At 30.0% G+C, this 26652-nt stretch overlaps 2 protein-coding genes across 4 annotated transcripts in view; one reads left to right on the plus strand and one right to left on the minus strand.

Annotated features, from left to right (window-relative positions):
• Window positions 1-5962, plus strand: part of LOC111683417 — a 154409-nt gene extending 148447 nt beyond the window's left edge. The window contains exons 8-10 of the mRNA XM_046949852.1: window positions 1748-2679; window positions 2977-3243; window positions 5519-5962. Of these exons, the coding sequence (XP_046805808.1) occupies window positions 1748-2679; window positions 2977-3243; window positions 5519-5772 (1453 nt within the window). The 3' untranslated portion in view covers window positions 5773-5962. The remainder of the gene's footprint in view (window positions 1-1747; window positions 2680-2976; window positions 3244-5518) is intronic.
• Window positions 1-25347, minus strand: part of LOC111683416 (autophagy-related protein 16) — a 203784-nt gene extending 178437 nt beyond the window's left edge. The window contains exons 1-6 of one of the 3 annotated variants that reach the window (XM_046949855.1): window positions 24782-25347; window positions 24189-24471; window positions 23894-24056; window positions 14963-15051; window positions 11181-11581; window positions 10965-11107 (exon numbers count right to left, since the gene is read on the minus strand). In XM_046949855.1, the coding sequence (XP_046805811.1) occupies window positions 10965-11107; window positions 11181-11581; window positions 14963-15051; window positions 23894-24056; window positions 24189-24471; window positions 24782-24881 (1179 nt within the window). In that variant the 5' untranslated portion in view covers window positions 24882-25347. Of the gene's footprint in view, window positions 1-10964; window positions 11108-11180; window positions 11606-14962; window positions 15052-23893; window positions 24057-24188; window positions 24472-24781 lie in introns of all 3 variants that reach the window. The other 2 variants (XM_046949853.1, XM_046949854.1) reach the window with 2 other exon arrangements.
• Window positions 25348-26652: the final 1305 nt, after the last annotated feature.

The raw sequence follows: 26652 nt of genomic DNA on the forward strand, positions 1-26652 counted from the left end.
AATTGTTGTAAAAAAAAACGAATCATCATATCGGACCCAGTGTAGTATAATAACTTTATGTGATGTAATATGAGCCATTTTATTTTATTGTTAGAAAATTGTAGTTTACTTCAAGAATTTTTATGTTAGAAAAAAATTTTTGCTTTAAGTTTATGGCATAAAGATGGGCAATGACTTTGATAAGTTTAAATTTAATTTGTTTGTCAGGCGTGAAATAGTCTTAGATGTTGGTAGAAAAATATTATACTAAATAAAGAGTTTTTTTATTGTTTTCTTGATAGAAATAATTACTGCTTAAGATGGAAGAGGCAAACACATATATTTATTAATCAGTTTTTAAAATAAATGCCAAAATTTAAGAGAAAACATAGATTAGACTGAAATGATGGTTTTATAATAAGAAAGAATCCTAAGTCTAAATTATGGCAGTGAGAAAAGAATATACACAACTGGTACCAAATTTACACCAGAGTGTTTATAATATTTCAATAACATCCGTTGTCAAAATATATATGAACATATGTAGAACAACAACAATGTTAGGCTCACTACTCACAACAATCCGTGAGCTTACTACGTTTGTTAACATTTAGACAATATAAAATTTAGTTTTCGACAACAAATTGTTGCAATGTTGTCGATGTATGGATTTACGTTGACAACGGATGTTATTGAAAAATTTAAAACACTCTGGTGTAAATTTGGTACTAGACGTGTATATTTTTCGCCTCTGTGTATAAATAATTATATTAAAGAGGTTTCTTTGCCACTGGGGTCAGTGAAGAACATCCAAGTTAGTTCAGGTTGTATCGGTGACTTGTTGCGATCAAAGAGTGGAGATTATAAATCTACTAAGCTCAAAAAAGATTTTATTGTATTAGTAATTAAAATTTACCAGAGTACTGAATTTTATTAACTGTTCCATTATCAAGTCTAAGAACTATTGACTACACTATGAAGTTGTATATGAAAATATGTTTCTGTATAATACTATGAACAAGTATATCATGTAATATAATGAGTAACTAATTTTTGATTAGTCTATGGATTGATCTATGCAATATTCTATAGATTTGTCTTTTGACTGATATATGAACTTGTCCATGGATGAGAAGATGGGCTAGTCTATTAACGAATTTTTTAGACCAGTCTGAGAAATAGTCTATGATCTACTTTTTTTAATTAATCTATGGACTTGATTAATCTAAGGACTTCTCTGTGAACTAATACATGGTGTAGTCTATGATGTAATATCATGACTAGTTTATGACTATGTGAATTAATTCCTAAATTAGACTAATGACTGGTTTATTGGCAAGTTTTTTGTCTGATCTATTGACAACTCTCTCTCTCGGCTTCTCTGTGGATTAATCCATTAACTGAAATATGGACCAAATAATAGACTACTATACAGCCGCGCATCTAGCTCGCGTGTTTTGGGGAGCCTTTTTTTCATATTTGTATACTTGTATGAAAAATTTCTCTTTTACCCCACCAGCCCCGTTGATCCCCGCGCCTTCTACTATACTATTACTTCGAATAATCTATGGACAAAGTTTTATGAAGTACTTAATAAAGGGTTAAAAAAGTACTATGAACTCTCAAATCTTTCAGTAACCAAATGTTCTCGATAAACAAATTTTGTCGACATCAGGTTTAGTATGAAAATATATTATTCCTTTTAGGAGATAATTGTGAAACTTCCCTTTTATAAAAATAATTAAAAATTAAACTTTGCCCCTTTCAGATGCCATTCCTATGACTTTGGTGATACCGGCGATATGGTCTGTCGTTTATCTCATCACAGTCGTGCCACTCTTTCCGATGTACAAGATCCCTATCTTGAAGTACCCGAAGCAGCAACCTATGAACTTTATTCTTGCTATAATGTTACCATCGAATGTGGAGCTAGTGATATGGTAGCACGTATACGCACTTCAAAACTTTTCGATGGCAAAGTCTATGCTAAGGGTTCTCCCAAGTCGTGTTCGGTAGATGTGAAAAACAATTTGGAATTTGAACTGCGTATGGGTTATTCAGATTTGGAATGTAATGTAAGACAACAGGGTTCGGGACGTTATATGAACGATGTGGTTATACAGCATCATGACACTATTGTAACATCTTCGGATTTGGGTTTGGCAGTGACTTGTCAATTTGATTTGACCAATAAATCGATATCGAATGAAGTGGACTTGGGTGTTAAGGGTGACATTGAACCGGCCTTGTCTGAAGAAGTTATTGTTGATTCACCTAATGTTATCATGAAGATTACCTCACGTGATGGTTCTGATATTATGCGTTCTGCTGAGGTAGGCGATCCTTTGGCTTTGAAATTCGAGATTTTGGATGAATCCAGTCCCTATGAAATCTTTGTACGTGAATTGGTTGCTATGGATGGTGGTGATACTGCTGAAATAACTTTAATCGATTCCAATGGTTGTCCTACCGATCATTTCATTATGGGTGCCATCTATAAGAGCAGTTTGTCGGGCAAGGTTCTACTATCACACTTTGATGCTTTCAAATTCCCTTCTTCCGAAGTGGTGCAATTTAGAGCTTTGGTCACTCCCTGCATGCCAACCTGTGAACCGGTACAATGTAACCAGGAGGACATTAGCGGTGAATACAAATCCCTACTATCATTTGGACGTAAACGTAGATCTCTTAATGTAACAGGTGAGCAATAACACTCTTAAAATCAAATTCAATTCTAACAATGACATTAATTTCCTTAATCAAAAAAACAAACAAAATAATGTTTAGCTGATGATGATCACTATCATTGTCAGCAGCAATAGTAATAGTAACAGCATCACAACCATAACAACAACAACCACCAGCAGCAGCAGCTGTTGTAATTGCTGCAGGAGCAATTCAGCTGTTTGTTGTTTGTTTAATGATAACATTTTATTTTATCGCTTCATTTCAATGTTTAGTTGACTCTTTTTTTCTGCTTCTTCTTATGATTTTCAGCTTCCTTTGGTAATGGTATTGCAGATGCTGGCAATCAAGAACATCATCACCAGCAACATCAACATCAGCTCAGAAGACAACGTCGTGAAACAACGAAGAAACCTAGTCAAGAAGATATGCTTTTGGTACAATCAATTCAGATCACTGACAAATTTGGCTTCGATAAACAACAGCAACAACAATCGAAAGGCAGTGGTTACGATACAAGTGAAACTGTATTCATTGCTAGTGATGTAACAACACAAGGATTCTGTGTTAATGCCATTGGTAAGTTACAAACTTCTTCTTCTTCATTTAAAACATTGCTCGCTTTTCACAGACTTTATAAACTTACGGACGGACAGATAGACACACTTATAGTCAGTTAGACACTGACACTAACTACATAGAGCAATACTACTTAAGAGTTCAGTTGAGTTGCGATAGGAAACAGAGAATAAAAAAAAAACGAAGGTATTAAACATTATTATGGTCCTCATCATGTTTTAGAGACAATGTTTTCTTGTTGATTTCATTGTTGATGTTTTCTATTTTCTAACCCAATCCTAAACGTGCCTAGACGATTAAGGTTTAAGGTTGTACTTTGTTTTTTTTTTTATTATTTTTTTTTCTTCTATTTCATTCATCTGATATCGGAATTGTTTACAATGTTAGTCTATTCCAAGTATTAAAAGAAGAGAAAGGTGTGCAATCAGGCGTTAAGCTTTGACGTAATTGTTTTTGTTATAATTTAAGTGTATATTTGATCTATGATTGTAAAATTTAATGACTTCAAAAACGAAATACAACAAAATCTTTATAGACTTTTGTTGTTTTCCTCCACCAACAACAAGAACAAATTCTGGAAAAAAAATAAACGACAAGTGTAGTTTGTGTAGAACGTTTTTTTTCGGGTGCTTGGAAATAAATTTAATGTGGGAAAATTTGTTGGAGGTTTGGTAAGCTGCCTATAATAAGGTAGATTAAGCATGATGTTATAATATTGAAATAGAGGAATTTAATTGAGATTAGAACACTCCCTTTGAATGCAGCAACGGTAGACTATACTGGAAAAATAAGAGCAGTTAAATATAACGCCTACAGATAGCTAAAGATATTGGAAATATTGAGTTGTAGAGGCTCTGAGGAAAAAGACATACATAAATTACTTTATTCGAAGATAAGGAAAGAATATATTGAAGGGATTCGAAATAAGTATTTGCGAGAAGTCTTATACAAAACAATCAATATTCTAAGGAAGTTCAAAAGATGGTACCACCACCTCCCATATGCTGGTGGCAATTTTGATGCCCCGTTACTTTACTTCCAAGATGCAGAAACCTCACTTCTGGTATGAAAAGAGAAAACCATAAAAATATCCGGATACGTTGTATAAGATACCTTACATCCATAACCATTCAATACAGCACACTTCTTATCCATCCGACGCACTCTTTCACATTTGACACCTACTTAGTCCGATAACCTCTTCTCTGTGGGGTATTTGTTGTCTCGGCAACAGCACCGAACGTATCCCGAATTATAGACTTTATAGTGCATCAGTGTTTTCACCAAAATTAAATTCTCTCGAATTTCGGTTGTAATCAATGTCACCACTAACACGCCGAAGGAATAAGACAAAGTCCAAATCTCTTCACTCTGGGAAACCGGTTCATATTTTGTTTAAGGAAGGTCACATTAACTTGATCCATCTACATGTATGGCTAGTTTTCGGTTGGTAAATTTCCATAGTAAGCCCTATGCATGTAGCCAAGCTGGGGCAATGTCAGACAGGTGAAAAACGTTTTACAGATCATTCTTACATTGTCTGGCCAATAAGGAAGTAAAAATGTCAGAGTTTAACCAAAGAAGTGTCGCCTGACTGTCGAAAATAATTCAATTATTGTTAAGAATATCGAGTCCTGTAGAAATCCTTAGTTTGCTATATTAATTTTTTAAGTTACCCAATCATTCCTTGAAGGATCACCGAATCTAAAAACTCTATAAAAGTTCGTAAGTGTAATAATATTGTCGAAGAAATGCTTCGGAACTTCAGGCAGTGATGGCCATTGTTGCATAAAAATCTATTCCATTGAAGTTTAAAGTCCCATCATACCAGAGATCCATATATAATACAAAATCGGAAGTTTACGTGTTATTGTTTAGACGGAGAAAATGCTAGGATAGAAATACGACTTGTACATCTTCTAAATTTAGTACTCAAACTTGTAGACTATTAGTTTTTGAAGGGTTTTAGAAAATCTATTATCCGCGGAAGGTTTTTGCAAAAAAATCACCCAAAAAAAGGTTTTCGTTATTAGAACAATGCGGGCTACCACCAGGTCCTAATTTTATGATCTATTTGAATCAAAAGTTTCTAATGTTGGTTTCAAACAATTAGTTTATATATATCCCTTCAGAATTAGCATAGAAACAAGGATTTTTCAGGAAACTCGGCTGATGAAGTTTTAATGAAGTATTATCTCATTAATTAGCAACCTATCATAAGCTTTTTTAAATTGTTGTTATGAAAATATATTAAATTATCTTTGTTTTTCCTCAGGTATCATTGTTGCCGCTACTGTTTTCTTATTGGCACAACTAGCCGTCATAGCCATTTGGACTTATCTGTATCAAAGACGTCGGAAATTACAACCCTACAGCAATGAAGGAATAAGCAGTGCTTCTAGCTATGGATCACATACAACATCGTCTGCTTCAACTATGCAGGGTGGTAATATACCAAATGCGAGATCAGAGTCATTATGTAAATTATACGAGGGTGGTTTTGCAGCAAGGCATGGACGTCAATTTTAAAGGGATTTAAAAAGGAATTGAACTAAAAACCAAGCAAATAGTATTTCAAAATGTTAAGATTAACAAACAAACGCAAATAAGGAAACCACCTTAGTAAAATGGATTAAAAACAAACAACAACTTGCCACAAAAGAAAAAAATTTGAAAACAAAATAATATTTTGTTTAAATTAAAAAAGAAAAATAAAAACTATTAAGCAAGTGCTAAAAAGTAAAATTTCAAGCTAAAGACATTTTGAGGAAAATAATAATTAAACTTATTATTTTAACCAACAAAAAGCCATTTAAACAAAATGAAAAAAATATGCAAAAGACAGAAAAATTAAACAAAAAATACTTAATGGTGCCGGATAAGCAAAAAAAAATATATAATAAAACTAAAAGAACTCGAGGGCAATATTTATTATTATTTTAATATATTTTTTACTTCAAATTAGGTAAAACTCCTTAAGTAACAATAATTAAAGCAATATTAAATAAAAATTGCTTTAACTTGAAATAATTAAAAAAAAAATATAGTCTATACAAAACTAATTATTAAGCAAATTTTCTTTAAAGAAAAATCTATATGAAAAAAACTGAAAAAGAAACGATAGGAAAAAAGGACGACTGATTAAAAATATTAAATAAAAAAATAACGATTTTATTATTAATTTTCTTTGAAAAACAAAGAAAACTATAATAAAATTATAAACATAAAGTAATAAGTAATTTAATTAATATTAATCTATAATAAACCATTAAAAAGCATTTATATTAAAATTAAAACCACAAAAATAAATAACTTTTAAAATTTTTTGCATACATTTTTTAAAAAAGCCTATAGAGGTCAAGTACCCATTTTATTAGTAGTAGTTTTGCAATTACATTTATAAACTCTCATACATATATATATAATTTTTTTTAATTTCATATTTTTTGCAATATAATTTAGTTAAACTTTATTGAATAATTAATATTATAAGCAAATTTTAACACATAGTACATTTGCAGCTGAATTTTAAACTTTTAAAAATTTCTTATTTTTCACTTGTCCTTTTTTCTATGTTTATTTTATACAATTTTTTTTTTTAATATATTTATGTGTATCTATTTATTTTTTGGAATTTAATTCTAAATAATATAATATTGAATTTTAAAATATTTTTTTAAGTAAAATAAAAAAAAAAATTCTTTTAAATCTCTTAAACATTTTCAATAATATTAAAATTCTACTCGTAATTATATAGAGAATAGTAAAATTTTAGTCTTATTAAGTTAATATGTTTATAAAAAGAATTAAACATTTTCTTTTTATTTTATATTGAAAATAGTGAAAGATAAAAGATTTATAATAATGAAAAATACATACGTATTTGTACTCTATGCTATACTACTTTTTTTAATTGATAAATAAAACTATAATATTAATAATAAAATTTTAATGGAGTTTTTATTGCAATGGAGAAAGGGGTATTTGCAGATGTTAATGAAAATGGCAGAAATAGTGCATTATTTCATCAGTCCAACGATCAATCAATAGGGGAGTCAATAGGTAATTATATTAACAAGTAAATAGACTAATCAATAATCTAGTTCAGTAGTTAAGAGATTAGTTAATAGACTAGTTTATAGTCTATACAATAAAGAATAGAAAGAATATATCAGTCAATAGACTTGATCATAGAATTGTTCATAGACCCGTCAGTAGACTAGATATAGTATAGTCATAGTTTAGCCAATTGTATAATCCATAGACTACTCAATAGCCTATTCAATAGTAGACCAGTTAATATATCATTCCATAGACTTGTTAACTGAGAAGTCCATAAACTACCCAAAATTATATCTTTACCCAGCTAGCATTTTTGAAATTGTTGATCACATTCGATTCATTTATGACTCTCTGCACGATTAAAATGATCATATATGCGATTTTTTTCTGATCATAAATAATACATTCGTCGGGAGAAAATGGTACCCTACCAGCGACTCTTCTTAAAGAGTCTTTTATGATCCCCACTGCCAATCAATTTCGACTAATTTTTGTATCCATTTCGAGTCATTTGTGAGTCGTTTTAAAATAATATTCGAATCATATTTTAGTTATTTTTAATTCTTTTAGGTTTGTTACAAACAAATACAATAATACGAAAAACAGTTTTTGATCTTCCGACTGAGCGAAATATAACCCGGTCCAACACCATTTTTCACACACGAACCAAACCATATACATACGAAAGCACATAATTTATATGGTATAACTGCGTACTTAGTTTTTCATTTTCTGATCGTTTGTCCTTTTAAAAGGACTTTAAAATTTGAGGAGCATACAATTTTCAAAAATTTTTATAAAATATTTAAAGCCATCCTATTATAACAATGTGGGTATCAAACTAAAGAGGACAATTGCAGTATTTTTTTCTCGTATTTTGTTTTATTTTTTAAGAATAAAAAGATGTAAAAAATATCCTTATAAGTTTATCCTTTATTATCCTTGAAATTTTATACGAAATTGTTCAACAAAAAATATTCATAACAAAGACATTAGAATGGAGTACAAAAGTCTGAAATTTGGTCTTCATAGCTCCATTTGTTTAATTTTTATAATATTTTTTAAATATCTCAATTATTATTAGAAATTTGTTATTGTGGGACCGAGTTTCTTTATCTCTATGATAAAAAGTTAAAAAAGTGGAAACTTTGAAGAATATGAAAGGATAACAATCGATTAAGGATATATTGCATTTTTTATCCTTTCATGTTAAAACTCCTTTCTTGGAAATTATATTGTCCTTTTTAATTTAACACAATTATTCCGAACTCTATAGTTATTCTAAATCCTATATACTTATCTTTTAAAAATATCTTTGACATCCCAATAATGTTATCAAAGTAGTTTATTATATAGTTTTTATTAAAAAATACAACAGTGCGAAGGTATATCATGTGCAATTAGTAAACCACGATATACATAAATATTTATGTATATCGTGGTTTTATTTTTGCAAATAAAATATTTATGTTGAATTTTATTTCAATTGCGACATATTGAAGAAAAACTAATTTTTTGAATGTGGGCTAAAGTCAAATAGAGATTAAAGGACTGCACAAGACAACAATAATGCGACAATAAGCAGGCCTTTAATATGTATATTATAAAATTAAGAGGAGAGATTTATGTCTACATATATAAACGTTTTTTATGTAGCTTTTCAACGTGATATTAATGTTTATATTAATTATATTATATTTTACATTTATATTAATATTGCGCTTATCATATTATCTTGAAGTGGATTTCAGAATTCGGAACATGCATGTTTTAATCACTAAATCGTCATAATCATACGAAATAAAATTTTATATATTTTAAGACCTGTTATCTCAACCACCGGTTATGTTTAATTGGTAGATATTTTGTCTGAAAACTGTCAATTTAACGTTAGGATAAAAAATTAACAGACATTGGGATAATGGGGGTAGGTAATTGGTATAAATAATAAATAAAATTAAACAAAATATTCTCAACAAAAATTTTTTAATTTGAATACATCTTAACTTTTAATTTTTTTACAAAGAACTAATAAAGATAAAGACATGAAATTTGGGAGTCTGCAACTCCATATTTGTAAATATAACATATATTTTTTTCTAAAAAAAACTGACTATAGAAAATAAGGATATTAAAGGATTAAAATTTAAAAGGACATTTTTTTAGTTTTTTTATTCTAACATTTTGAAACTATTTTATTTGTAAAAATACTGTTATTCTCCTCTTTCAATCGATACCTATATTGACCTACTAGACCAAACCAAATTTAAGCTATATATAATTATACTTACTCTTACTTTAAAGTCCTTTTAAAGGAAGAAACGATCAGAAAATAAAAAACCAAAAATGTAGTTTAACTACATCAAGTATGTAGCTTCCAACGTATATGGTCTTGCTCATGTGTGCAACAATTTTTCCCAATTTGTTGTACGGTGTAATATACAATAATATACAATATTATAAATTTATTTGTTTATTTGTATGTGCGTCAATCACGCCTAAACGGATGAACCAATTTTCTTCAAATTTGGTACAAAGAAAGATCTATGTCTGGAAGCGTCAATAGGCTATATAACTTTCCGAAAATTGGAGTAGAACGGAAAAAAAATAAGTGGAAACTTTTGGCTATTTTAATGCGAAAATATTTTCGATTTGGCATTATAAAATGACAGAAATATGTATAATCCAAGTTTCGTTGCTAACAAAACTGGTATCAAAAATTGGGAAAAGGGCGAATGTATAATCCATGTATAATCCAAGTTTCGTTGCTAACAAAACTGGTATCAAAAATTGGGAAAAGGGCGAAAAGTAGATTTTTTCATTTAAAATCCCAGGCAACGTCGGGTACAAAAAGCTAGTTACAAAATAAATGTATAAATAATCATATTTCAAACATCTGTATGATTAACATGTGATTGCTGTACATTTTGTTATTGTTTTTGGAATAATTGAGATTTTCTTCATTACTTGGTAATATTTAAACTTAGTTAAGTGATTGGTCACCTAACTATCTTCCGTAGAGGATCATTAAACATAAAAAAATATTATAAATTAATTATTATAATAAGCATAATAAAATTTCAATTTCCTTGATAGAAAATCAAATAAAAAACATAACACAAACTCAAATAATTATACATTTAATATTATAAATGAAATGAGAATTGTATAAACTTATGTTAGGCCACGCAAAAGAAATTTACCAACTCTTCTAAAAGAGTCTTTTCTAATCAGTATCTGGGTAGTTCAGAACAACATTAAAATATTGTATAATAAATTATTTTTTAGAAAAATAAAATACAAGTCTAAAAAATTTAAAATTACAGTTGAGCATGGCCGACCATATGGTGACCTACACCAGCGAATTTGTTAAAGTTGTGAATTATTTTTTTTTTTTTTTTTTAAATTTGGAAAAATGTTTACAATTGGTTGATAAAAAAAGAGATTTTCTACAAGAGGTTTTATATAGGGGAAGGAGTAAAGGTCCTTATCCTTATAAAATTTGGTAAAAGAGTTTACGTCTACATTAAAGATATTTATAAAGAATTTCATCATGTTGATAGTATCTATAAGTGAATATTAACCTTCATTCAACTAAACTTAACGCATTAAATTTTCTTTAAGTTCTCTTTTTTATTCTTACTTTCACTAGAACTTACCCTTAATCTATTATCTCCTGTAGTCCAAATACGAGCGCCATAATCATTAGAGGTGCCTATTATATAGGTACCAGTGGAATCAAAATCAACGGAATTTATACCAGCACTACTGCCGCCCAAAACGGCACGAGGTTCCGATGAACCTAAAAAACAGAAAATAAATAAAAATAATAAATCACTTTATAAACCGATATAGTTAAAGTCGTTTCAACTTACCCTTCCCCACATCCCACAATTTAACCTTGCGATCAGCACCACCCGTTGCTATGACACGTTCAATAGGACTCCAACGTACCGCATGTGATTCCGTTTCATGAGCTTCAAATTTCATATAGATGTTAGTGGGACAGGCACTTTTGTAATAACCATAACCGCCAATATTGCCACCACTCACACCACCAAACTGATCATTATGTGTACCATACATATCAGCATCACTGCCAGCTTCTACACAATGATCACCACTACTGGTATCACGATCGTCGTCGTCGTACGGATCACCACCACCCGCACCCTGAAACGAGGGACTCGAGGAGTTGCGATGATGATGTGTAAAGGGTGAATTCGGTTCACGGACAGCGTCTTCAAGATCTCGTTTTAGTTTATCCGAACGTTTTCTGAAAATTGACGGCAGTCTTTTTCTACATTTTGTAAACAGTTGGCATGTTTTTGTTTGAGTTTTTTTTTGTAGAGTGTATTTTTGTGGAGGGGCAGAATATTGATATATATTTTTTTGTTTGGTTTTTTTGATAATCAGGGAGGGTCAGTATGTTTTTGTTTGTATTTGGTTTATTTTTTTTTAAGTATAATTACAACAATATTCAATATTCGTCAACATTTATAGACACACAATTATAAAAAATAAAAATAAAAAAGGAGAAAAAAAGAAGAAAGAAAAATAGTGTTGGTTTTTTTGTTTGTTTCCTTGTCGGGTAATAGAACTTTAAAAAAACTTTTCTTTTTTCAATTAAGCGTTGGTAACTTTTTTTATTTCAATTTTGTAGTATGTTTTTTGTTTAGAAAACAAATGAATGAAATTGAGTTTTTTTGGTTTACAGCATATACATATGTATGAATGGCTTTTGAAATATGAAATTGTGGGTTTGAAAAGTTTGAATGTGTATGTAATTAGTTTTTTGATAAGCTATTTATAGTTCCCAAAAAAACTCAGGTGAAATAGTTATATACACAATGAAATTTGCATGCTTTTAGTATTTGCAAAAAAATGTTATCTGGTGATATGAAATTTGATTAAGATTTTGTTTTCTATTTCATCTTGCGGTGATGGTGAAAATTGATTTTAAAACATTATTCTTACCCTTAAAAATTTTTGCGAAGAAGTGTATTATATTTTGGAAATACTTGTTAAAGTTAGTTAGTTTAAAAGAAGGATGTATACACATCAAATCCAAAGAAATACACCTAGGCCTCTATCGGGCCTGTTGTGTGCTCCTTAACCAGTGCCACAGGTGGGAATCAAACCCACCACCTCCGGTCTACCAGACTAGAACACTAAACACTAACCTACCGGAGGCCATGTTACAAGTATACATGTCTCTAAACCAGAATATATCAAAAAAATATTGATACCACTTTCAAATTATTTCAAAAATGTCAATTGTATATTGACTAATTTATGGATTAGTCTGTCTGACAGTGATGCCGATAAAATGTGTTCAAACAATTAATAGATATCTGACAATATAGTAGCAGTGTAATAATGTTGTGACAACGTAATAGTTATTGATATGATTTTTATTATAAATGATAGCAAATATATTCAAATTATTCATCAAAAATTTTAAACTAAATTACAAAGTAATAATTCTCAAACAGTTAATGTAAAAACAAACAAGAATCTAATAACTGCTGTAGTTTTATGAAATCAATATTCTAACTTTATTCTTATCCCAATCAGAAACCGAAGAAATTATCACGTCGAAGAATTTCCTTAGATGGTTTTAGATCTCAACAGAAAAATATCAAAAAGTACTAATTCTCAAACAGTTAATGTAAAAATAAGCACGAATTTAATAACTGTTTATGAAATTTCATTCTAACTTTGTTCTTATCCCAATCAGAGACCTAATAATTCATCTCGTCGAGAATTTTCTTAATTGGTTTTAGATCTGAACAGAGAAGATAGTTATATTCGAATTTTTGAAGAAAGAGGCCTGCCTGATATGTCAAAAATGGATTTTAAAAGATACGTATGTTCTTAAATTGTTGTTGCTGTTGTTTTGATGCATCTGCATGCAAATATTCTTAAGTTTTTACAACATTTTCAGAAGTTGTTTCGGATTTTTGATCATATCTGTTATTTAGAGATTGTCAGTGAATCAACTAGAATGCGAGACATTCGAACATAACCCTAAATTGGGTAAAGAAACACGTGATTTCGTATGGCAATAGAATTGCTGAAACCATGGCAAGAGCTAGCACTATGCTTAACAAACTGAACCTCGAACAAAAACAAATACTTTTACCTTATACTGTTTTCTAAAATAATATAAAACTTTCCTTGGTAGTGTTATCGAACACGATAAACTCGACAAGTGGACGGGAGAAAATCGGAACTCAAGGTATTCATAATTACCGCTTCCAATATATCCAAAATGCGCTTGCTCTGTCATTACATCGGACGCCTGTTCGATGTTATGGACTAACAACGTAACAGATATGGCAAACGTTGTTTAGACAAAGAATGATAATCGGTACAACAATGTTTAAGAACTCTACAAGATTGCGGACTATATTGTTAAATCCTCTTTTATGATCTGGACTGTATTAAGAATGTTTCTTTAACAAATCTGATCAAATTTTTATCGAATAATACTGTCTGGGATCACCTGGTTTTTATACCCACTATCAAAAAAGATGGGGGTAAATTTAATTTGTCATTCCGTTTGTAACACATCGAAACATTGGTCATAGACCCACAAAAGTATATATATTCTGGGTCGTCATTAAATTCTAAGACGATCTAGCCATGTCTGTCCGTCTGTCTGTCTGTTGAAAGCACGATAGAGTCCGAATGGAAAGGGCTAGTGAGTTGAAATTTCACATAAATATTTCTTATAGGTAAGGTTTGTTTGGTATTGAAATATTGAAAAGTGGCCCCTAGAAAGGCACCATTTTTATTGACCCTACCCCTTATATAAGTTCCTCTTCACAAAATGACTTTAACGCTCGTTACTGGCTTAAAAATACTAGTATATAGATGAAATTCAACATAAGTAAGTTTCATACGAATCAAAATCTATCTAAAAAATTTTATGAGGATCGGTCCATGATTGACCCTACCCCCCATATAAGGTCCCCTTCAGAAAATGACTGCAACGCTCATTAATGGCGATGAAATTCGACACAAATAAATTTAATACGAACCAAATTCTGACTACCAAATTTTTTGAGGATGGACCCATAATAAATCCTCTAAGGTCCTCTTCTGAAAATTACTTTAACGTGTATAACTGACCTAAAAATACGAGTATATAGATGGAATTTGACATGAGTATGTTTCATTCGAGTCAAACGAGGTTTGATGGTGCGTATATAAGATTCGGCATAGCCGAATATAACTCTCTTACTTATTCATTATGAATAAGGCCTTAAATGTCTTAAAATTCTTAGGGGTCACGTCCAGTAGTAAAGAAATAAAATCTACAATCAAAAAAACTACATGAAAAATAAAACCAATTAAAGACACTAAACAAAATACTACTATTTCAACTAAAAAACTAAATAAATTTATAATTAAAACACTACATGGATGAAAATTAAAAATGATAAAGGAAAAGGTAAAATTAAATCAAAATACAACAAATAAAACCAAATTTTTATAAACCAATTAACCAAAAAAATAAAAAGCGAAATTAAATAAAAAATATTCAAAAAATTTCTAAAATTAAAATAAAAACACACGCACACTTAAAAAAGGCAATAACAGAAAGACACACAGTTACAGCCATACATAAAAATAGAAAACCTTAACTCACCTTAAAAAGCTTTCGTTTTCCTCATTCAATTTATCAGCATCCTTCGATTTATAACGCATCAAACGTTCCAATAGGCAACGATTTTCGTCCTGTTGAGTAGAAACACAAGAAAAACGTCTTTTTATTTTCGTATACATATAAAAAACAGAAATTTTTCGAAAATTTTGTTTATAGAAAGAAAATTATTTTAAACAATTAACGTGTGGTTTTGATTGAAGGCAATGTGAAATTGAAAATTAATTTAAATTTTAATAAAATTTTTGGTTTGTTGCATTATTTATTTGATTGTGAGACGTGCATTTTGTGGAAAAATATTTTTTTCGAATATAATGTAAATTTTCGCTTTCCATACGATATTTGTCATTTCTTTAAACAACAAAATTGCTTAATGGTCTAGAGGGAATTAATAAATTGCTAAAATATAAATGAAAATATATTAAAATTAAACAGACGATGGAAAACACATTACAGAGTTGGATAATTGGCGAATATTTTTGAAATTGAAATTCAATCATAATTTCTATTTATACTGAATTGCACTACACCTGAGGTTAAGATTTAGAAGGGTTATACACCATAAGAAGATGCATTTCCACTTGGAGGCCATAAGGTCTATTGGTGACATCCTTTAAAGACACAGAAGCAAAACTCTACAAAAGGACAATAAATTGAGTAGAAGTATGGGAACAGGACTATATCTCAGACGGTTTAGCAATTTTTCCCAGTTTGCAAAGGAACCTATTAGCTTGCATTTCAACCTGGACATTGACATATTATCGATCGTCCTTACTTCATCCTCGTCTTAGCGTAACCTGCTAGCCTAGTACATGTACTACTGTTCCATTAACTGACAAAGGTCCTAACTGAGCAATGTCCTTTTTCTTTTCTATAAGAATCCCTAGACTGCGTCTATCCAGTCCAATAATTATTTTGGAAGCCCCTATATCAAGTTTTTGAAATAGCGCCTTTGATATTTTGCAACTCACTCTATCATTCCAGGACTGGTTAATGTTATGACTTCACAGTAAAAACTGCGCAACTTATACATTTTACTATAAATTTTATATTACCATCCCTGAATTAATATAATTTAGACCAATAATAAAATTATATATACTATTGGTTTAAATTTTTAAGAAGAAGAAATATCACCCACTTAAGAATAAGAAATAAAATTATTAATTAAAAAATCTCACATAATTGTTAAACAAATTATAAATAATTTGAGATTCTTAAAGATTTTTAAATGCAAAAAATATTTGTGTTGTTTACTGAATATTTTATATCCGCTATTAAATTGACATTTTGAGGACCGAAAATATCCATTGTCAATATTAAACAAGCTGCACTAGAATTAAATATTTGTGTGACAATTGCAATGCTCTCATTTGACCCCAATACTGACTAATATTTTAATATGTTACAAATGGAATATCAAAATAAGTATATTTCCATCTTTTATGATAGCAACAATAAAAGTAAGGCAATATATTCAATATGTAGACAATGTTTTGAGGTCAATGATTTTTTTTATATTTTTTCTCTAACCAGCCATTAAGAACAATTAAGAAATTTTCAGATGATTACAATTTTTGTGTTATAGGCAATAGATTATACAGTTGTTTGGGTTGTAAAACTAAGACATGCAAAAAGTTACCTCAACATAAATTTTTCAGATTTTCAAAAAATTTTAAAGTTTTTTCTATTTGTTAAAGAAATTTGAAAAGGCAAATTTTATCTGTAATACAATCTTGAAACAATTTAATGTACAAACATTAACAATTTTTTAATGGAAAATGTCCCTGAATGGCTTAAAAAACATGCTGAATTTTAGGTGACCATAACAGAAAAATTTCAATTAAGGAGTGAGATCGAAAAATTCTTAACATACATATATGTTTATAAAAAAGAAACCACTAAACTTACAGCTTTATTTTTTTTTTATTTGATTCAAATTATTATTACAATTTACAAAAAAAAAAAATATATTTTTAAAGTTTTAATCACTAGTGATGAAATTTTGAACCCTTTTCGGAAACCCTTCCATTAACGTTTTTATAGTGCTTTCTGTCACTTTGCTCGAACATGTAGTACATCTCCGTTTAAAATCTACCACACTTTTGGACACCTTTTTTGTACTCTTCAATTCTCTTTTAACAAGAGCCCAATATCTTTCCACTGGCCTTAGCTCCGGGCAGTTTGGAGGATTTGCCTCTCTTGGTACAAATACCACATTATTGTTCTTGTACCACTCAAGGGCTTGTTTACCATAGTGACAGGATGCCAAGTCAGGCCAAAAATAAGTGGACACATTATGAAGTCTTATGAATGGAAGCAGCCTTTTTTGTAAACATTCCTTGATGTAAATTTCGGTATTTATAGAGCCCGTTGTAACAAATGATTGGCTTCTTTTGCCGCAACTGCATATTGCTTGCCATACCAAGAACTTTCTGGGAAATTTTGTCTGCTTTTGGGTCCTAAACTTTTCTTCAACATTCCCTCGAGCATCAGCAACATAAAACTTTTGACCTGGAAGTTTCGAAAAATCTGCCAGAACATACGTTTCGTCATCCATTGTGCAGCAAGAATATTTTTTTATAAAACTTGACTTCAATTTCCGTGCTCTGTTTTTGGCCTCTAAATTTTTAGCAGCGTTCCTGTCAGGAACTTTTTGAGCCTTGTATGTTTTTAAACCTGCATTAGCTTTAACTTTTCGTACCAAATAGTCCGAGCACTGAGCTAACCGAGCTGCTTTACACCGGATGTGTTGGGAGCTCTTTTGAAAATGCGTTCTATTTTTTTTGGCTTTAGAAACATCATGTGGACCATTCCTTCTACCTGAATCAGGTTTTCTATCAACTAACAAGTTCTCCCGGTACTGTTTAATAACATTGGAAACAGTTTGACGGCAGACCTTTGTATGCTTGGCCAACTTTTTGTAAGACCAAGTTGGGTTTAGTTGAAAATATTTAATAATTTCAGTACGCACTTTTTTCTGGTCACTCATTTTAATCAGATTAACCAAAAAATTAATATAATTGACATCACACATAATAACTGACATGGTTTTCAAAGGTAACTTGATCAAAAAAAAATCAAATAATACTTTGGTTGAAAAATGTAATGAAAAACGTGTGTTAAGAATTTTTCGATCTCACTCCTTATATCTCGCAGAAGAAGCAAAAATATCAGCCTTTATTTTAGAGTTGACTGGATGGAATTTTTAATAACCCACAATATTTTATAAATGTCTGTAGTTTAGTCTATAATCTATCTTGTCTAGTTTATAGCCCAGTCTATAGTCTAGTCAATAGTCTAGTCTACAATACAGTCTATAGTCTTGTTTAAAGTCTAGTCTTTAGAATAGTCTTTAGTCTAGTCTATAGTCTAGTCTATAGTCTAGTCTATAGTCTAGTCTATAGTCTAGTCTATAGTCTAGTCTATAGTCTAGTCTATAGTCTAGTCTATAGTCTAGTCTATAGTCTAGTCTATAGTCTAGTCTATAGTCTAGTCTATAGTCTAGTCTATAGTCTAGTCTATAGTCTAGTCTATAGTCTAGTCTATAGTCTAGTCTATAGTCTAGTCTATAGTCTAGTCTATAGTCTAGTCTATAGTCTAGTCTATAGTCTAGTCTATAGTCTAGTCTATAGTCTAGTCTATAGTCTAGTCTATAGTCTAGTCTATAGTCTAGTCTATAGTCTAGTCTATAGTCTAGTCTATAGTCTAGTCTATAGTCTAGTCTATAGTCTAGTCTATAGTCTAGTCTATAGTCTAGTCTATAGTCTAGTCTATATAGTCTAGTCTATAGTCTAGTCTATAGTCTAGTCTATAGTCTAGTCTATAGTCTAGTCTATAGTCTAGTCTATAGTCTAGTCTATAGTCTAGTCTATACTAGTCTATAGTCTAGTCTATAGTCTAGTCTATAGTCTAGTCTATAGTCTAGTCTATAGTCTAGTCTATAGTCTAGTCTATAGTCTAGTCTATAGTCTAGTCTATAGTCTAGTCTATAGTCTAGTCTATAGTCTAGTCTATAGTCTAGTCTATAGTCTAGTCTATAGTCTATATAGTCTATAGTCTAGTCTATAGTCTAGTCTATAGTCTAGTCTATAGTCTAGTCTATAGTCTAGTCTATAGTCTAGTCTATAGTCTAGTCTATAGTCTAGTCTATAGTCTAGTCTATAGTCTAGTCTATAGTCTAGTCTATAGTCTAGTCTATAGTCTAGTCTATAGTCTAGTCTATAGTCTAGTCTATAGTCTAGTCTATAGTCTAGTCTATAGTCTAGTCTATAGTCTAGTCTATAGTCTAGTCTAGTCTATAGTCTAGTCTATAGTCTAGTCTATAGTCTAGTCTATAGTCTAGTCTATAGTCTAGTCTATAGTCTAGTCTATAGTCTAGTCTATAGTCTAGTCTATATAGTCTAGTCTAGTCTATAGTCTAGTCTATAGTCTAGTCTATAGTCTAGTCTATAGTCTAGTCTATAGTCTAGTCTATAGTCTAGTCTATAGTCTAGTCTATAGTCTAGTCTATAGTCTAGTCTATAGTCTAGTCTATAGTCTAGTCTATAGTCTAGTCTATAGTCTAGTCTATAGTCTAGTCTATAGTCTAGTCTATAGTCTAGTCTATAGTCCAGTCTATAGTCTAGTCTATAGTCTAGTCTATAGTCTAGTCTATAGTCTAGTCTATAGTCTAGTCTATAGTCTAGTCTATAGTCTAGTCTATAGTCTAGTCTATAGTCTAGTCTATAGTCTAGTCTATAGTCTAGTCTATAGTCTAGTCTATAGTCTAGTCTATAGTCTAGTCTATAGTCTAGTCTATAGTCTAGTCTATAGTCTAGTCTATAGTCTAGTCTATAGTCTAGTCTATAGTCTAGTCTATAGTCTAGTCTATAGTCTAGTCTATAGTCTAGTCTATAGTCTAGTCTATAGTCTAGTCTATAGTCTAGTCTATAGTCTAGTCTATAGTCTAGTCTATAGTCTAGTCTATAGTCTAGTCTATAGTCTAGTCTATAGTCTAGTCTATAGTCTAGTCTATAGTCTAGTCTATAGTCTAGTCTATAGTCTAGTCTATAGTCTAGTCTATAGTCTAGTCTATAGTCTAGTCTATAGTCTAGTCTATAGTCTAGTCTATAGTCTAGTCTATAGTCTAGTCTATAGTCTAGTCTATAGTCTAGTCTATAGTCTAGTCTATAGTCTAGTCTATAGTCTAGTCTATAGTCTAGTCTATAGTCTAGTCTATAGTCTAGTCTATAGTCTAGTCTATAGTCTAGTCTATAGTCTAGTCTATAGTCTAGTCTATAGTCTAGTCTATAGTCTAGTCTATAGTCTAGTCTATAGTCTAGTCTATAGTCTAGTCTATAGTCTAGTCTATAGTCTAGTCTATAGTCTAGTCTATAGTCTAGTCTATAGTCTAGTCTATACTCTAGTCTATAGTCTAGTCTATAGTCTAGTCTATAGTCTAGTCTATAGTCTAGTCTATAGTCTAGTCTATAGTCTAGTCTATAGTCTAGTCTATAGTCTAGTCTATAGTCTAGTCTATAGTCTAGTCTATAGTCTAGACTATAGTCTAGTCTATAGTCTAGTTTATAGTTTAGTTTATAGTATAGTCTATAGTCTAGTCTATGTTCTAGTCTATAGTCTAGTCTAATCCATTTGTAGCAGCCGTTTAGAAATGTCAGATTTCTTTAAAAAATAAATTCAATTCTGTCCTTGCAACCTTTTTCTATAATGCGAAAAAAAAACATTAGACGAATAATTAAAAAAAATATAGATTATATTTAAAACATCTGGCCGCTCTAAACACACCAACATAGTAAAATCTATTTATGATTGTCTATAAGTTAACATACATTTACTTTAATTTACTTATCTTTAGCCCCAGTCAATTACTGTAGACTTAAGTTGTTTGGCTAAAAGCCAAAAAAATGTAGTTATTAAATTTCACTATTACTTTTTGTTGATTTTTTTTATCTAAACTATATGTCAATAAACAAAAACAATTTGGAGAATAATAAATTTTACAAAAATCTTAAATGGAAGCTATTTGCACATTAAACGAAAACGGGTGTACGCAATATTTAATTAAAAAAAATAAAATAAAAAATAAACAATAAACAATAAATTGAATATTGACTAGGCGAGTGATGAGTTCGATGACGAAGCTATTAGAACTTAATAATGATGTTGTGTATATAGAAATAGAAACAATTTAATTGTATACAAGCAATACAAACAAAAAAAAACATATTTTATAAAAATAAATATATCTAACTATATTTAGAAATATACTATAAATTGATAAGAAATACAGTAGCAACAGCAGTTTGCTAAAGACATACTACTAGAATGAAATTGTTAAGCAGGTCTCTCTAAATGTTAAAGTCAAAACAAATTGATCATTTCAATATGATTGCAACACTACGCTGCTCGTACAATTTATTTACAGATTGTTTATTATTTCAAGTGGAGGGCGCGTAAGATCATTAAATCATCATCACTGTATTTATATTGATATAAAATAGAAAAATGATATTGCTTCAAAAAATATATGTATGTAAATATTAGTTTTTGTTTTATTGATAAGACACCAACAATTGGCAACATCGTAGTATTCATTCATATATTGATATCATAAATTTTGTAAAATGCTTGTCATATGCAGCAAATGATAATTTATAAATATCTAAAAATTTTTTTTTTTTTTATCAATAATATTTATTATTATTTTAAAAGTTATTAAAGTTTATCTGCATTTATAAATGAGTATGTCGTATCATAAAAATGTGGTAAATTTTTACAAAATAAAACAAATATGTATAAAGTAAAAGTATGTAATTAACCATAATCACTACTGTAAAGTGTGTGACAAGTATTTTATTATTAGTTAGACTTTAAAGGTAAAGTACAATATTTAAATAGCTTTAATGTCAGTTCTATGCTACAATATAGACTAAAGTCTATATAGATTTTAACACAATTCGAGAAACTTTAATAATATTTTGCAATGAGAATTCTAAATAAACTCAATGGCTTGGAAATATTACCATTTATTAAACCTTACAAGAATAAGACTGAGTGAAAATTTTAAGTTCAAAATCTACCTTTTAACAGGATAATCTTCTGGTTAACTGATTGCTGGTTAACAGCAAAGGATATGTTGACATTCTAGGATATCGTGCAATGCTTAACAGTTTTCGTCTGTGGAAACAATACAGTAGTAAGTTGAGACAACAATTAAATAAGAACATAATATACATGAGCGGATTATTTCTATAAAATTTGTCTTTTGGTTAAAAACGACATAGATTTAGCAATTTCGCTAATATCTTTTGAATAATTTACAACTAATAAATCTAAAAAAGCCTTAATTCTCATTTTTAAATGGTGACAAGTGTACATACCAGTTACTAAAGTGGGACACGATACGCAAAGATCTCTTGTTTATTTATAAGATAATAAAATGTAATTATTATATGTTTTCGAGAAGGAGTGGCACTTTCTAAGAAATCGACAACAGACAGATTATATAACTTTTTTAATTTCAAAAGATCGATTTTGACATGAGTACAAATATTGAATCGATAGAACAATATGTACTTCAGTTATCAGTTATTCTGGTCAAATCAAGGAAACCACGAATGGCCATCTCTACAATAACTTTTTAAGAAACTTTAGAAATGAGGAAGAAATGGAAATCATAACTAATTATATCACTAATGCAGAGAATAATATTTAATACATGCATTAAATATTAAGTTTAGCCTTTATAATGAAGATGTTCGTTAAATTTTCAGGAAATACAAACATTTCCAGTTTGTAGTAGTAATCGAGAAAGAATCTAACATTTCCACTTCGCAAGCTCATAGTTTAAGGATGATGTTGTATTCGTAAAGGATTTTAAAAGTGATTAAAAGCTGTGAACAACAACTCGGCTAGAATCTGAATGTAATCAATTATATCGAGTTCTACTTCCTAGCTTAATGTAGGCAGTGCTCAAGTTCTTAAGCTGGATATCCACACCACGCATTCTACACTTTCACTCATTCTATGAGTCTGTCAAAAAAGTAGAATCAATGTATTTATATGCTGAAAGTTACAAACACAAAAGCGTAGAATGCCTTGACGCGTAGAATGCTTAAAGTAGATCTACTTTCTACTTTTATAAGCGTCACAAACAGCGCACGAACATGTCAGCTGATTTTGACATTTTAAATTCTTTTGAAGTGTACAACGCGAAATAGGTATAAAAAGCGCCTAATGCTTTGACGCGAAGAAGCGTAGTGAGGTTGCTCTTTTGTTGACAAGAGTTAATTTGGAATATTTGGAATTATATGCAAAAATACATTACAATAAAAGGCTATCAGTGATAAGACATAATAAAACATTTTTTTTTTTGAAGTTCAACAGTTTACATTTAACAATTTTAAAGTCTTTAAAACTTAATAGCATTCGGAATCTTCTTTTTTATCCAAACAAAAACTAAACTTACTTGAATGCTGAACTTTTTTATCTGGAATTATATATAAATTTTGCGCAATATGATTTATACACGGACAATTTTTAAATTTTAGTGTTTGTTGTTTGATATAAATAAAAAACTTATTTTATTTCATTAAGAAAACTAACATTTATTTTAAGAAAATAAATTCTAGAAAACTGACAATTAAATTATAGGAACTGTAAAAGCTACATTTTAAATTTAAAAATATGTGTTCGAAAACGTTTTAAGTTCCATAAAATATCAGTAATCAAAACAATTTTAGACTAGCAGAATTTTTGCTAGTATAATGACACACTTTAATCTCAAATATTATCATATCTAAAAGAACTTTTAAAGCAATTGATTAACAAAATTATTCTCAGAATGCAAATGTTTAAATATCTTTTTTATTACAATATTCCTAAATAACATAAACAAATTATTCATTTACTCACCTGTACCCCTCTTAATTTATCTTCGAGTGCACTAAATGCCAACTGCAGTGCGGTATATTCATCTCTTAATGTTGTATTAAGATTTTTCAATTCTTCTAAACTGGTTTTAAGCATTTGAACTTCAGCTTTTAAGGAATTATTGGCAGTTTGTTGGTCAGCAAGACTAAAATAAATCAAAAATTAAATAATCATTAAAATTCAAAAAAATATATATTTTCTAACTTGTTTTTAAATATGTATAATAAAAACAAGGTCATTCACCTTAAATCAAAACAAATAAATAAATAATACCTACCTGTGTTCTTTTTCGGCTATTATTTGTTGTTGCTTTTCCATTTTTATATTAAGATCTACAATTAATTGAGAATTTTCTCCTTTGCGTTTATGCAATTCTGTTAGCTCTTCCTGTTGGGCCAAGAGTTTCTTTTCCAGGGCGGCAATAGCCAATTGAGCGGCAGTACTATCTTTACCACCCATGCCGCCACCTGTTGAGATGGCGGTGCGTAATTGTTCATTTTCCACCGAAATTTTTAAATTATCAGATTTTAATTGGGCCACATTGTCCATCAAGCGGTTGTCTGCAATAAAAAAAAACAAATAAAAACAAAATCTATAAAATCTCAAAGAAAATAATAATAATAAATTAAATAAACAAAAAAACTACAACTTAATAAAAAATACAATAACAAAAACAAACATAAATAAAAATTGAAATAAAAATATACACAATATAAACAAACGACCTTGACCCCCACCACACAAAATTCTTTTCGTTTACATTTCACAAACTACTCCAACAACTAACTCATTTAAATAAGCCACAACATCTGTGTGCCAATATTATGATGACAACAACAAAAACTTAAAGGAAAAGTGCGACAAACTTACTCTGTTGTATGATTTCTTTAAAGGGAACCACTTCTCTACGATTACGTTCCCGCAAACATTGTAACAATGACTGACGCCACTCCTGATCCTCATTGGCCATGGTAAAAAATGAATAATTGTGAAGATTCTGCAAACTGCTAAAGCTACCTCAATCCAAATTGAGGAACTCTTTTTATGTATTTTGCTTTTAACACACTAAAAACACTTTCACTGATATCTTTATTTGTATCCCCGTTACCGAACTTTCTTCTATTTTTAAATAGTTATTATTCCGCGTTTTCCGTAAACTCCGTGCACCGATTTATTTACACAAAACTTGGCCACAAGAAACATTAAACGGCTGTCTGCTGCTGCTGCTTCTTCTTACGGTAATATTTCATTAGTTTTAGCACAAAATTTATGATCTTTAAATGTATAAATAAAACAATTTAACAACAAATGTTCTTTTTTCTTTATTATATTCTTTTTAGGCAAAAATATGATACGAATTTAAGCAGCAGCAGGTTTATTTTATTTTTATTTTGATTATATTTTGACATTTCATCACAGTGGCTGACGGACAGTTTTGTTGTTGTTTTCTTCTATTGTTTGGTGTTTTTGTTTTGATTGTCATTATATTTCTTATAAGAATTTTTACCAAACACTTCCCAATAGCAGAGAGTGACATCTAAAGACAATAAAAGACAATTGTGTTTTGTTATCTAGTATAGACACAAACCATAGTGTTGCCAACCATAATTTTTCTATTGTATTTCGTGTGTAAAATTCTTGCTGAAATGTTGCATTCAACACACAAAGACGTATATTTTTGAAAAAATTAGAACAATTTTGCATGCAATTTCGGAGCGGCAGCATGTTTTGTGGCGTTCAACACACAAACATGTATATTCCTTATGGAAGATTTTTAATGCGACACTTCGCCTCTAAGTTAATGAAAAACTTTATATAAAAAAGTGAATTTTTGCTGCAGTTTTACTTTATAAGACCACAAGTAGCATGTGTATATGGTCTCGTTTAAGTCCAATAAATACTGATGCACGATATTATAGGATTACAAATTCAAAAACAGTTCTTGACCATAGACATTTTAAAAATGTCTTTTGAAACCCTTTACCTTCGTGAGAAGGGTATATATAAGTTTGTCATTCCGTTTGTAATTTCTATAATATCATTTTCCGACCCCATAGTGTATATATTCCGGATCCTTATAGGTAGCGGAGTTGATTAAGCTATGTCCATCCGTCTGTCTGTCTGTCTGTCTGTCCGTCCGTCTGTGTGTTTGTTGAAGTCAGTTTTTAGAGGACCCCAGATATCGGCGAGATCCGAATCTTCAATAATTCTGTTAGACATGCTTTCGAGAAGAAAGATCATGTAGATTTTCTATTGTCCCAGGGACGAAGCCTATTGAAAATGGTTAAGATCGGTAAATTATTTTACCTAACCCCCATACAACTAAAACTTGTAATCAAACTACCCCAGTAAAATATTTTCAAATTTTGGTAATGAGTATTGTAGGAAATGTAGTTATTTCATACATTACTTGGTAATGAGTTCTCGTTATCAATAAAATAAATTAATTTTTTTGAATGGAATTTATAGTCAATTGTCTATAGCGAATGTCTAATGAAGTATTAGTTAGTGTTTCTAACGGTAGTCGATTTTGGAAGTTATTTCAAGAAATGTTGATATTTACATTTGTGTGAAAACTATTCTAGATAGAATGATAAAACGACTTTTTAATGGGGCATTGAGTATGAGAATAGACTAGCAAACATGAAAATAACTGCGAAATGAGTTTTAAGTCCGAAAAAGTCGGGTAAGCGGATTTGTATGTAACCAGTTATTTTTTGGCCATCGTCGAACAAAAATAA

Source organism: Lucilia cuprina, chromosome 4 (genome assembly GCF_022045245.1).
Source record: "Lucilia cuprina isolate Lc7/37 chromosome 4, ASM2204524v1, whole genome shotgun sequence".
Taxonomy (NCBI): Eukaryota; Metazoa; Arthropoda; class Insecta; order Diptera; family Calliphoridae; genus Lucilia; species Lucilia cuprina.